We start from the raw sequence: 12,027 nt of genomic DNA, 5'->3' as shown, positions 1-12,027 counted from the left end.
CGTTGGGTACTGCCTGAAAGCAATCTAGATCTTGTCACCATCATGTCGACTAGCACAACGACAACGGCAGCATCCGCTCCCGAACCATGGCAGGCCATTGCACAGCGTAAACAGGCACAACGAGCATCACTGATTCCCGAGGCATGGCGAATCCCTGAAGCCAAAATCCGCGAGTACACGGCATCTCCAACGGCAAATGTGCTACATGTGCCGAGTGACTGTGGTATCCTCAGCAGTCTGGACCGTCAGATTACCGAATCGTACGATGCTATCGACTTGTTGGCTTTGTTGGCCAAGGGTCCTGATGCAGGTGGATTTACCTCTGTTGAAGTCGTCACTGCATTTTGCAAAAGGGCTGCTATTGCTCAGCAGGTGGTGAGTACAAACCCAACCCAATCTAATCGAAATAGATTCTATTGCTATCATTCTCAACATGTATTTTGTTTGAATTCCGTTCTGTGCTAATCATAACCCTCTTTACCGGGTCTGCTTGATTAGACCAACTGCGTGACTGAAATCCTATTTGAATCAGCAATTGCACGGGCTGAGGAACTCGACCGCCAACGAGCCGCCAACCCCAGCGCAGCTCTCCCTCCCTTGTGGGGTCTCCCCATCTCACTAAAGGACTGCTTCAAGGTTCCCGGAGTTGACGCATCGATCGCAATGATCCACTTCGCGGAGAAGCCGTCAACAGAGTACTCAGCGTTGCCTAAGCTATTACTGTCTCTCGGGGCAGTATTCCACTGCAAGACCAACGTTCCACAGACGATGATGACAGCCGACTCGGACAGCAATGTCTTTGGACGGACGATGAACCCAAACAACCGAGCCTTGACAGCAGGTGGCAGTTCCGGTGGCGAAGGCGCCTTGGTCGCCATGCGAGGTAGTGTCTTAGGTGTGGGATCCGACATTGCAGGCAGTATTCGCATCCCGAGTCATTGTAACGGCACTTATGGCTTCAAACCATCTGCCAACATTGTCCCCTATGCAGGACAAGCTAACCCCGCCGCTGACGGTTTGGCGGGTATTCTCCCCGTTGCAGGTCCCTTGGCTACCAGTTTCAGATCTTGTCGCTATTTCATGCAGCTCGTCATGTCGAGCCAACCATGGAAATACGATATGGATTGTTTGCACATTCCATGGCTTGGTTTGAAACCCCCAGCGGGTCGTAACCTGAGGATCGGCGTTATCAATGACGATGGTCTCTTTACTCCAACTCCTCCTCAGAAGAGAACTTTCGAAGAAGCAAAGGCGAAATTGAAAGCCGCTGGTGTTGAGCTTGTCGACATCCAATTGCCGAATCTGATGGAGGATATAGCTGTAGCTTGGGCTTGTTTCGGCATGGAGGCATCTCGGGTGAGTCATGAGTCGATCTTGACAACGAGGAGAAGGGGAAGGAAGAGGAGGAAACTTTGAAAGAAAAGCAAGCAATAAACTAACTAACCAACCCATAGACCGCGCTAGGCTATATCGCCGCCGCCGGCGAACCGAAGATCAAATCCGTGGAAAACATCGGTCTCACAGGCGGCACAGGAATGACCATCGAAGAGCTATTCGCCTGGAACGTCGCACGCTCCAAAGTCGAAGCCAAACACCGCGATCTATGGGTTTCCAGCAACGTCGACGCATACATCAATCTGCTGGTTCCACACACCGCGCCACGTATCGATACATGGACCACGGTGGTTCAAGCACTCTGGAATCTCATCGATTATCCATCGTGTATTATCCCGACAGGGAAAGTTAGTGACAAGGATGTGGTTGATCCGAACGGGGCCAAGTTTGGAGATGCGGATCGTGCGCTTTATGAACAATATACGGGACCAGAGGATTTTAAGGGTGCGCCGACGTCGATTCAGGTTATTGGTCTGAGGCAGGAAGATGAGAATTTGTCGATTGTGGCCGAGATGATTGATAAGATTTTGAATCCTTGATAGGTAGGGATGGATGGATGGACTTTTTCTTGGGAGTGGATGGGAGGTGAGTATTCATTGTGGTGGTGGTTGTTGTTGTTCTTTGTTTAGAACAATACTAGAATCTACTTAGATACCTCCATTGGTATAAGACCCTATCAGACCCTACCCCTAAAGTCATGATCATTGGTTATTGACACTTCTAGAACTTCTCCGTCTCGTCAATCCCGACCTCGTATGTTCACTCTCCATACTCGTACCAATACCCGAATCCGCCTCGAAAGCCCTTCCTCGCTGTTCAAACATAATCTCTTCGTCATCATCATCTTCATCATCAGCAATTTCTCCCTGACTGGCCGAAAGTGGCGGTTGTTGAGATTGTGGTGGTTCGAATTCTGTCTTCACTGCCGAAGGTGCGTCCTCAGGAGGTGGCGCTGCCGTCGTCATGCCTGGAAAGGAAGAAATCCAAGACTCGGCTTCATCTTCCGTCTTGATTCTTCTTCTCTTCTGAGTTGAATCCGAATCATGTTCCGATTTTCCACTTGGATCCTGCGACAAGGAGTTTTCATCTTTAAGTAACAACCCTCCTCGTCCTCCTCCTCTTCCTCCACCGATCAACAGACCACCGCCGGGCTTATCCGTAACATTAGTCATGAGTGATGAAATAACGGCCCAGGCTACAGCCATGGTTGTCAAACTGACAGAATAGAACAAAGTGGTGAAGATTGCAAATGCCGTGAGTCGATAATTGTAGATTAAATATCGCAATCCTTGGAATTTGGCCCGAAAGGTCAATTTGGAATGATAGACTTGAAGCGACGTCGTGGCTTGGACTTGGAGTCGAGCGTGGGTTGGGACGTTGCGCGACCCTCTTGGAAAGGTTAACAGTTCAAACATGGGGATTTGTAGTCGCGAAGAGTCCAAGTCTCGGAAATTCATCAGATGCCATGGAAGGTGTAGGACTGTGTGGCTGAGAGATACCAATGGCGATGAATATGGTAAGATGGCCGGTCGGCGCGAGTGGTAGAGAACATTATTGTCGGTGATATTAGCCAACCATGACGATACAGGGTCCGGCACGTTCTTGACATTGACTCCAGGTCCCAACAGCGACAGGTCAAGCATGAAATTGCCTGCGTCGAGATTATTGACCGTCCGGGGCATGTCGAGCACTAATTCGACATCATATGCTTGTTGAGAAATCAGCGCCGAGGTGTCGAGCTCGACGACCGCGTATGGCGAATGTCCCGTGCCATATTGAAGATAGAGAACGCGCTCGAGGTCGATTTGGGGGATGTAGTTGTAGTAGAAGAAGCCGTAGGCCGTGGAGGAGATGGTGAGGAGGATGGTCGAGGTGGTGAGGAAGAGAATGACACTGAGGTATGCCTTGATGGCTGTGGGCGACGTGATCATTCGAACTGGAGTCAGCGCCAGATCCTGTTCAACCATGTATCAATCAGCAATTGAGGAAATTCTTCATAACAAAGGCTATATTTATTGTGGTTGTCATCTTACCCATGCCCACTGCAGAAGGGACTCGCCCGTCTCTGGCTCTTCCTCGTATGTGTCGGCCATCTCGTTCACGTGTTGGTACAGGTGCTGGCTTTCAGTAGACGGCTAATCTGCTGGTATACCATTCGTGAGGGCCATGATGAAAGAATCATGCGTGTCTCACGAAGCCATAGGAGGAATGGAGAGGCTATAAGGGAGAAGAAAGCATGTGAAGACACACGTCGTCTTCTCTTGACAGTTGGCCCAAGGGCAGACGTGCAGACTAGACGTGAGGTTGAGCCCAAGGCTGATTGATTGGACGCGTTGAAGTTGAAGTTGACGTCGACATCAACGAATGATGATGGATGACACGTGAAGACACGTGAAGACACGTGCAGACACGAAAGAGGATCTTGATATCACGTGACCATCATTGACTATCATGACCCTGACCGACATACTCTGATGCTATAATTGTACATCAATATCAATAAGTACCTATTGATGGCTATCCAACAGTAATACTCTCTGTCATTCTTCTATTTGGATCCAATCTGTAATTCTGGTAGTCTGAGAGCAAGACTGCTCAACACCACACTGACACTGCTCAATGCCATTGCTGCGCTCGCCCACACTGGTCCCAACTTCCACCCTGCGTGCTGCTCTGATGCACTCACAGTGTAAAAGACTCCAGCTGCCACCGGAATCAAGCATATGTTGTAGATTGCTGCCCATGCGAAGTTGAGCTTGACCCGAAGAAACACTCTCTTGGCCAACCTCACCAAAGACAGGATGGTTTCCAGGTTAGAATTGAGAAGAATAAACGACGCTGTAGTCATCGCCACGTCTGACCCTGTCGACAAGGCTATTGACACGTCGGCGGCTGACAATGCAGGTGTATCATTCGTCCCATCTCCAACAAATCCTACAACCCGCCGCTTGCCACCGTCCGCCACGCCTTGTAATTCATGGATGTAGGCAGCTTTCTCATGAGGCAAGACTCCAGCTCGAACATTTTGGGCTTGAATCCCAACCTGAGAAGCAATCGCAAGCGCGGTCCTCTGTTGATCTCCTGAGCACATGTGGACTTCCAAGCCTCGATCCCTCAACCTTTTCAATACGTCTGTCGCTTCAGTGCGCACAGGATCGGCGATAGCGAAGATTCCAACGACGGTGAAATGTTGATCGGAAATAGTTTCCCCGTCCTTGATTGTCACACATCTGACAGCGACGATGGCTGTCGAGTGGCCCATGGACTGATGCCGCTGCAACAGCGATGTCAGATAGAAACTATCTTCATTTCTCCCAGGGGACCCGGCCTGGCCGATGGACGACCCTAGATTCTCCGGATCGTGGCTCGCCATATCCAAGGTTGAGAGACTTTGAAGCAATTTCTCGTTGCCAACCACTACTTCATATCTGGTAGTCAAAGTCTCGGTCTCGTCAATAACAATACCAGTCATTCCATGGCCGGGAATTTCCTTGATATTGCTGACGGTCAAGGCCGTACCTTGTGTATTCTGCCCGCAATAAGATGCTAGGGCCTTAGCGATTGGATGATTGCTGCTCTCTTCCAAAAGATTGCACATTGCAAAAACCATATCGTTCGAAATCATGTCGTCACGCACACGCTCAAATTCAATGACTTGCATTTGCCCTTGGGTCAAGGTGCCTGTCTTGTCAAAGACAATCACTTCAAGCTTAGATGCGTCTTGGAATGCCTCCCCTCCACCTTGAACGAGGACCCCCTGCTTTGCCGCCAGCCCGCCACCAACAAACAATGCTGTCGGCGCTGCGAGTCCGATGCCGCACGGGCACGCAACCACAAAGACCGCAATTGCAAACTGTAGAGACCAGAATGCCCAGCCTCCGTGAGTCACGTCAAGCCATGCAGCGGGTAACTTTCCAGAGACACCGACGCTCAGCCAAATGATCCATGTCAGGATTGCGAGGAGAGTTATGACAGGGACAAAATAACCGGTAATGACATCGGCAACTCGCTCGATTGGTGCTCTCTTCCCTTGACCTTCGCGAACCACCTTGACGATCTGATCGAGCATTGAACTTCCTTCAAGGTCTGTCACCCGCAGCTGGACGGGTTCCGAGACGTTGACTGAGCCCGTGTACACAAAGTCACCAGAATTCTTCTTGGCCGGTTTTGATTCTCCGGTGAGCGAACTTTCGTCAAACAAGAATTGCCCTTCTTGCGCAATGATTCCGTCGGTAGGAGGGGAGGCACCATGTGGAACCTGGACAATGTCGCCAATCTCTAGTTGATCAACGGGAATCGATACAACTTGACTGGCATGCGAGCTTTTGGGACTAGTTCCGATAACCAGTCGAGCTTCAGTTGGTCGTAGGCCGCTCAGCATAGCAACAGCGTCTCCAGTCTTGGCTTTGCTGTATGCTTCCAGATATTTCCCAATGAGTATGAACAGGGTCAGAAAGGTCACTGTATCAAAATAGGAACTGGAAGACTGATTCTCATGCGTTGTCATGGGCGGGGTGGCAGCATCCATGGCCAATACCGCCAGAGAGGAGAAGTACGCAACCGATGTGCCGGCACTGATCAAGAGATTCATGCTGCCGAAGCGATAGAATCTTCGTAATAACGGCACCGTACTCCTTGGCTGCCACATGGACACAATCTCTTTGATTGCACGGCGATGGAAGATGTCGGTCCCAAAAACCATGACAGGAGTGGTGATGATGAACAAAGCCCAGTCCATACGCATGGCGCTGCCACCAAAAATGGGCTGCTGGAACCACGCCTTGGTGCGATTTGAGTTTGGCACGAGACTCATGAACACCACCCCAATGATGAAGCTGGGAACGGCGGCAATGGCAGTGAATATCAATCTCCAAAGAATTTGTTTCTGTTCCTGGCTTCTCATCTGTCGAGAACGCTCTTCTAGCGATGGGGGATGAAATACTGAAGCCTTGAAAGCATCATGAGCCCCATCGATGGCGCCAATCAACTTGCGAACCGTGATTTCCGGAGGAGATGGTGTATAAGTGACGGTGATGATGGGATCCTTCAACGTGGGCCAACGTGTGATACTCGCTGGCGGATCGCCCAATCTATCTGTCCAAAGCTCAACGGCTTCTCTGATCTTTTGTGGACAATGATTGCAGAACATTCCGTCGATTTGAAGGGCTACTGTCCTTTGTCGAGTTGTGGGAGAGGTCTGGCTTGATAAAGGCGCTGTTGTGACCTCAGTGGCTTCATACCCAAGGTCGTCAATCGTTCGAATAATGGCATCAAGATTTCGAGAACCTTGATACGTCACAGTGCATGCCTTCCCTATCAGGTCCACGTTGACTGACCTCACCCAATCAAGTCGTTGAAGGGCATCAGTCACAGAGCCAACACAAGTTCCACACGTCATGCCATCAATGCTCAACACTGTTTTGAAGAGCTCGTGACTCTGAGGAGCGTTAACCTCTTCCTGGACGATATTGTCGAGCACTGCTTCGTAGCCAAGGTCATCGATGGCTTGGACTATCTTTGTCGCATGAGATTCTGGAGCACAGAATAGCACTCTGGCGCTGTTGGAGAGGAGGTTGACTTGTGCAGTTTTCACAAAATCTAGCTTCTCCAGCTCTTTGGTAATGGTCCCAGTACAGGAAGAACAAGTCATGCCTGTGATCAAGACCGTGGCTGTGAACAACAGGCCTTCATCTGAGTCAGAGATTTCATGGGCTTTGGTGAAACGTGGATTGTTCTTGTTGGTACTCTCTAGTGCAGCAGCATAATCGTGGGATAATTCTTCAGCCGACATGTTCTTGCTGCTGAAGGACTTTAACATGGACGAAGGTGTCTTCCGTGACCGGATAGTCTGGTTCTCCCTCCGGCATGAATCACAATTATCGATATGCTTCTGGTTGATGTTGGCCTTGGGACGACGGAAGCGAAATATGGAAGGTATCGTGGTGGCAGGAGTCATGTCGTAGTCTTTCACCAGGTGGCCATCTGAATCCACTGTGGTGACATGTTGAACCTGGAATGCGGCATCAAGCAAACGCTTAGCGATGAGTTCATGTAGATTTCCATGGTCATGTTTGACTTGAATTGTGTGGTCAATCAGGGAGACATGTGTTGCTTGCACCCCAGAGATGGGGCGCAGAAGATCTGTCGCATAAGAGACACAGGAGGGACAGTGTATGTTTGATACTAAGAATGTTGAATGGAAAGCCATCTGGAAAATTAGTAGAGGAGGCGATGGACGATGAAGAATTCTTGTAAAGAGATAGATGCGGACGACCACAGAAGGCAGGCGCGAGGGGAGCACGAGGAGTCAAGATATATGGCAGGAACGCAAAACAGGGAAGAGATAATGGTGTACTGGGGGAACGAGTCATGTTTTGATGGTGCGAATGAGAGGAATGAGAGAAATGTGCGTAACGAGACACTGTGACAGTCATTATCGGGATGTAGAGATGGTTGATTCGAAATCACTCTGTATGGCTATTTGCTTGCGCGAGTTGTGCGTAAATGAGGATCAGGATGAACTCACAGCGAGTAGTAATCGAGGTTGGTTGTTGATCCAGATTGGGAAAAGGTCAAAACCACGGTATTAAGAGTCAAGAAATTGTAGAAAATGTCTATTTTTTGACTAATGAGGACATGATATTGCTCTAACCTGCTTTGGCATAGCGTGGATAAATTTGGAAGTATCACGTGTTCTCAACTTCAATGTGTCAAGTCAGTCGTCCTTTTGCTGTTCTGCCATGGAGTGTTTCATCCCTCATGCTCACTACCCATACTCCTCTTCTTCGACTACGATCCGATTGCCATCCAGTTGCGTTGATGCAAATGATAAGAAACGAGGCAAATCCTAGCTGATTCCTTAGCAGCTCCCCTCCAACACAAGCTACTCCTCTTGACAGGCGTCACTCCACAAAACACACTCAAGTTCTCTGGAGGGCAATGCAATGATAAGATGGCCGACGCCACTCTACCAGATACAATTATTGTTTCGTCAGCTTCAGATGACCCTCATTCCTTCAGTGAAGGTCCAGCCGATCCTGAGAAGTCAGAACATCACGTACCTGACCAGGGCCCCTCTTCACAAATCTCGGACAATGGCCTTGCAAAGGATTCAGGCTTTTCGATAGCGGTGCCATCTAGTCATTCACAACCAAACACGAGTGAGCCTGTGGTTACCAAACCATCCATCCCTTCATCCATTTCTCAATTAGATGGAGCTGCACCTCAGCCAGGTGCGTTCTTCGACCACCTTCCCAATGGTCATACCTTGCCAGGACCGATAGCGCCTGAGCTCGAGATTGGGCAGCAAAGTGCACCCCTAGTGGCACCAGATCAAGCCACATCTACCCAGTTGGAGAACAGGGACGTCATGGCAGACAGTGGACTTGATCTTGATTCTTCCGCCATTTCGAGAACGGAGAGCAGCGTGCCCAAGATGACATTCCCTGAGGCAGAGCTGAAGGGAGACTCAGAGTCTCCTCTGCCTATAGCTTATACCGATGCATTGACACCTACACCAAACAGCCAAATTGTAGCACGAGGCAACAATCAGCAGTACACCCTCTCTGACGGGACTGTGGTGTCTGGAAAGGGTTTAGGCCGTGGCCGCCCGGGGGTCAAACGGGGTCCCAGGACGTCTAAACCCGACAATACTGACGCAGCACGTCAGATAAGCCAGCAAATTCCGGCATCGGGCAAAACAGCACCTCGTGGTCAAAAGAGAAAACGACAGAAGTCTGATGATGGCGGAGACTCGATTCTTGGGTCCACGACCCCAGACTCGCGCGAGTCATCAGAAGAGTACAACCCCACCGCTACACAGACTAGGTCAGGGCGACCCACAGGACGGCCAGTCACTCTCGGTGCCATGACTGCGAGCCCTGCCAGCAGACCGAAGGTGACTGAGTCTCCCGCTAAATCCAGTCCGTCCACTCCGTCCACCTTCCGAAACCATCCAAAGATCAGACGTCGCGTATATCGAGGCAAGGAACAGAGTGCACTTTGTGAACACTGTCTCCGCGGCCATGGTCCTGTGGGGAATGTGATTGTCTTTTGTGATGCTTGCAATAAATGCTGGCATCAGCGCTGCCATCAACCACAGATATCAAAAGAGACAGTCACTGATACCAACGCCGAATGGTTCTGTGCGGGTTGTGCACGGATCCTGAACAAAGGCAAAAAAGGGAGCAAGGCTGAAAAGCTACCAGCGGTGGCGCGACCTGTTCTTTCTACCCCAGCACCTGCGCCCACATATGTCTATCGTGGCCCCCGGGTTGGAGGACGGTTTTTGAGCCCTGCCCAGAAATCGGCATATTTATCAACTTTGTCCAAAGATCGCCTGATCTCGCTAGTGCTCGATGCCTCGCACCTAGCTCCTGATCTTCCCATGTTTGAGACGTTGGTCTCGACTCATCCTCCACTTGCCACAGAAGCCCAGTTCACGTCGACCTATGTCACCCCTGTCACGGGACCTCCTCCAACCCAGACTACACCAGGGGCCAGTGGAGGTCAGGCAGAGGACGAGGGTTACGATGGGTACTTTGACGAACATGCTGCGCTTTATCCCAAGCCTGGATTCGGCGTCAAATTGCCACCAGAGAAGGAAGATATGCACATGTTGCTTGAAGGTCGGGACTGCAGAACATTTAGTCATTGGGTTAGGGGTATGGCAGGCCGCGAGTATCATGGGACTAGTAGTCAACGATGAGAAGTAGAAGGTAGAAGATTAGCATGTGCTTGAGTGTCACGTGAGAGAAATACACATGCGCCTTCACACTCTGGCCTGACTGTTACATTCTGTATTCTGTGTCTGGTGTATATGTGAACAGTGATCGTTTAGTCCACTTGTCTTACTCATAGGTTCTTTATTGTGAAGTTCGACATACTGTATGCTGAGGAAGAGCAGTACAGCAGGTGGTGCGCTCTACCTTCACATCCCTTCCCCCCTCTTAGTGCCGGTAGTCCCAAAACATAATTGGACCGTCCTCTGTTCTTGATTTCACTTTGATACATGGTCGCTTTCACATTATTGGGTATCTATATATGTATATATATAAATCTCGACTGGGGAGTCATTGTTCAACGACATGTCCACGCGCGAAAAAACTACAACGTTCTCTGCACGTCCCTCTCACAGGTATGACCAAAGGTCGTTGTGAGTTGTGAGCTGATGCTGCGATGGAAGGTCAGCTGGACCTTGGTGTCGCACCTTCCAAGCAAGAACTGTGGCCATGAAAACGGAAGGTGCGTTTCGCCAAAGTCATCGCATCGCCATGACGACGCAAGGTAAGTGCGACTGCGACTGCGACTACGTCCTTGCCATAATCCCCATTGGAAAATCTCTTCAGATCTCTTCAAATCTCTCTCGCTTTTCCCGGCGTGTACAGGGTTCATAAGATCTCATTGTCTGGCCTTTAAATTGGATCTCCATCCTATTTCCCCTGCCTGGTCGCTTCTCACTTTCCTGTCAACCCTCGAGTACGGACACGCCGCCGATTGTCAGCACCATGTCCTGCATCCATGCTCATGTCATCACTCCGAGTGGTAGACCCTTCGCAAAAGCGAGTACAAATAACACATTACAGCCACTTCCGCGACCTCGACTTCGCTTCACCGAGGATGGCCCTGGCGAATTGTCCCTTGATGGACCTCGTCACGACAATGATCATGCCGACTTCCGTCGAATTCAAATCCTTCCTACTGTGGACGAAATCCTTGCCGTCAACCGACCAATTTATATGCCAAAGAAGAATCTAAACAGCAGAAGTTATGTCAAAGATGTCACATTGAGACATATTGACCTCCTCTTCCGTCATCTTCGGTGCGATGCGACTGAGATCATTCGAGATGTTTGCTATTCCGCCTCACAAGTGGCATTTCTCCACGACAGTCCCACATGTTCAGCCGACTATCTGCGCCATGAGACAGTGGCTGGCAATCCTTATTTCCTGTACAGACGTGTTCGTGTCGAAGAACTGTTTGTTCACGAAGCGAGGAGTCTCACCGTTCGATTGAGCTATCATTGTCCAGAATCCATGCGCGGCACCAAAATTTACAAATCCAGCCGCCTTAAAGAGACCATGCTTGTAGCCGTTCTCGAGCATGACCCATCCTCCAACGAATTGTTGATTCACTTTATGGAAATTGTGCTGTCTCAGAGCACCATGTCCATGGATAGCGCAGGAGGTGCGGGCCAGCGTGCCGCCGTGCAATTGTCTTTTCTGGGCACATGCAAGCCAGAGCAAGTTCTTCGGCTCTCTGAACATGCCTTCAATCTTCGGCCCCGATCTCAACTATTCCTCGTCGAGTTCCCCAATGTTCTACACGCCGGATTTTACAATTGTCTCGATCGCCTTCAGCGAATGCATACGGGAGATCTGGCATTCTCCCAATACATCACTCCTGCCCCAGGTTCTAACCCTCCAAGCCAGAATGACAGCCATGCCAATTCTTTGAGGTCGGTCACCATTCCTCCTCCGGCCTACACTGCAACTCATGAGTTCACCTACAACATTCACGCCACAACATCCCCCACAAGCACTCTCACAGAGGTGCCTATTGACAAGTTGATGGCCAAAACCACCATTGAGACGCTGCGACAGGAATCCACTCTCGATGATGGCCAGGTCATGG

The 12,027-nt window shown here is 50.1% G+C and overlaps 4 protein-coding genes across 4 annotated transcripts; 2 read left to right on the top strand and 2 right to left on the bottom strand.

The window, feature by feature from the left end:
* Positions 1-42: 42 nt before the first annotated feature.
* PV10_00784 (uncharacterized protein) lies at positions 43-1,934 on the top strand (the record flags this gene model as incomplete). Its single annotated transcript, XM_016364899.1, has 3 exons — positions 43-375; positions 499-1,356; positions 1,455-1,934. The coding sequence occupies 3 exons, from the start codon at positions 43-45 to the stop codon at positions 1,932-1,934; spliced, it is 1,671 nt and encodes a 556-aa protein (XP_016228548.1).
* A 68-nt stretch (positions 1,935-2,002) lies between these two features.
* Positions 2,003-3,734, bottom strand: PV10_00783 (uncharacterized protein). The gene is made up of 2 exons (XM_016364898.1): positions 3,429-3,734; positions 2,003-3,350 (listed from the first exon to the last, which is right to left on the bottom strand). Exons 1-2 carry the CDS (start codon positions 3,486-3,488, stop codon positions 2,097-2,099), a joined length of 1,314 nt encoding a protein of 437 aa, XP_016228547.1. The 5' UTR covers positions 3,489-3,734; the 3' UTR covers positions 2,003-2,096.
* A 131-nt stretch (positions 3,735-3,865) lies between these two features.
* PV10_00782 (uncharacterized protein) lies at positions 3,866-7,852 on the bottom strand. The gene has a single exon (XM_016364897.1). It carries the CDS (start codon positions 7,601-7,603, stop codon positions 3,944-3,946), a length of 3,660 nt encoding a protein of 1,219 aa, XP_016228546.1. The 5' UTR covers positions 7,604-7,852; the 3' UTR covers positions 3,866-3,943.
* A 294-nt stretch (positions 7,853-8,146) lies between these two features.
* Positions 8,147-10,234, top strand: PV10_00781 (uncharacterized protein). Its single transcript, XM_016364896.1, has one exon. It carries the CDS (start codon positions 8,348-8,350, stop codon positions 10,100-10,102), a length of 1,755 nt encoding a protein of 584 aa, XP_016228545.1. The 5' UTR covers positions 8,147-8,347; the 3' UTR covers positions 10,103-10,234.
* The last annotated feature ends 1,793 nt before the right edge of the window (positions 10,235-12,027 follow it).

Source organism: Exophiala mesophila (genome assembly GCF_000836275.1).
Source record: "Exophiala mesophila strain CBS 40295 unplaced genomic scaffold supercont1.1, whole genome shotgun sequence".
NCBI classification, from domain to species: domain Eukaryota; kingdom Fungi; phylum Ascomycota; class Eurotiomycetes; order Chaetothyriales; family Herpotrichiellaceae; genus Exophiala; species Exophiala mesophila.
The sequence above is the reverse complement of the archived record's forward strand: the minus strand, read 5'-3'. Positions and strand labels throughout refer to the sequence as shown.

What these genes read in the sequence shown, in the direction of transcription:
- PV10_00783 (XM_016364898.1), bottom strand. Translation starts at nt 3,488, where the DNA reads ATGGCCGACACATACGAGGAAGAGCCAGAGACGGGCGAGTCCCTTCTG. An exon ending in CCCTTCTGCAGTGGGCATGG is followed by an intron (nt 3,351 to 3,428) that starts GTAAGATGACAA and finishes ATGGTTGAACAG; the next exon opens with GATCTGGCGCTGACTCCAGT.
- PV10_00782 (XM_016364897.1), bottom strand. Translation starts at nt 7,603, where the DNA reads ATGGCTTTCCATTCAACATTCTTAGTATCAAACATACACTGTCCCTCC.
- PV10_00781 (XM_016364896.1), top strand. Translation starts at nt 8,348, where the DNA reads ATGGCCGACGCCACTCTACCAGATACAATTATTGTTTCGTCAGCTTCA.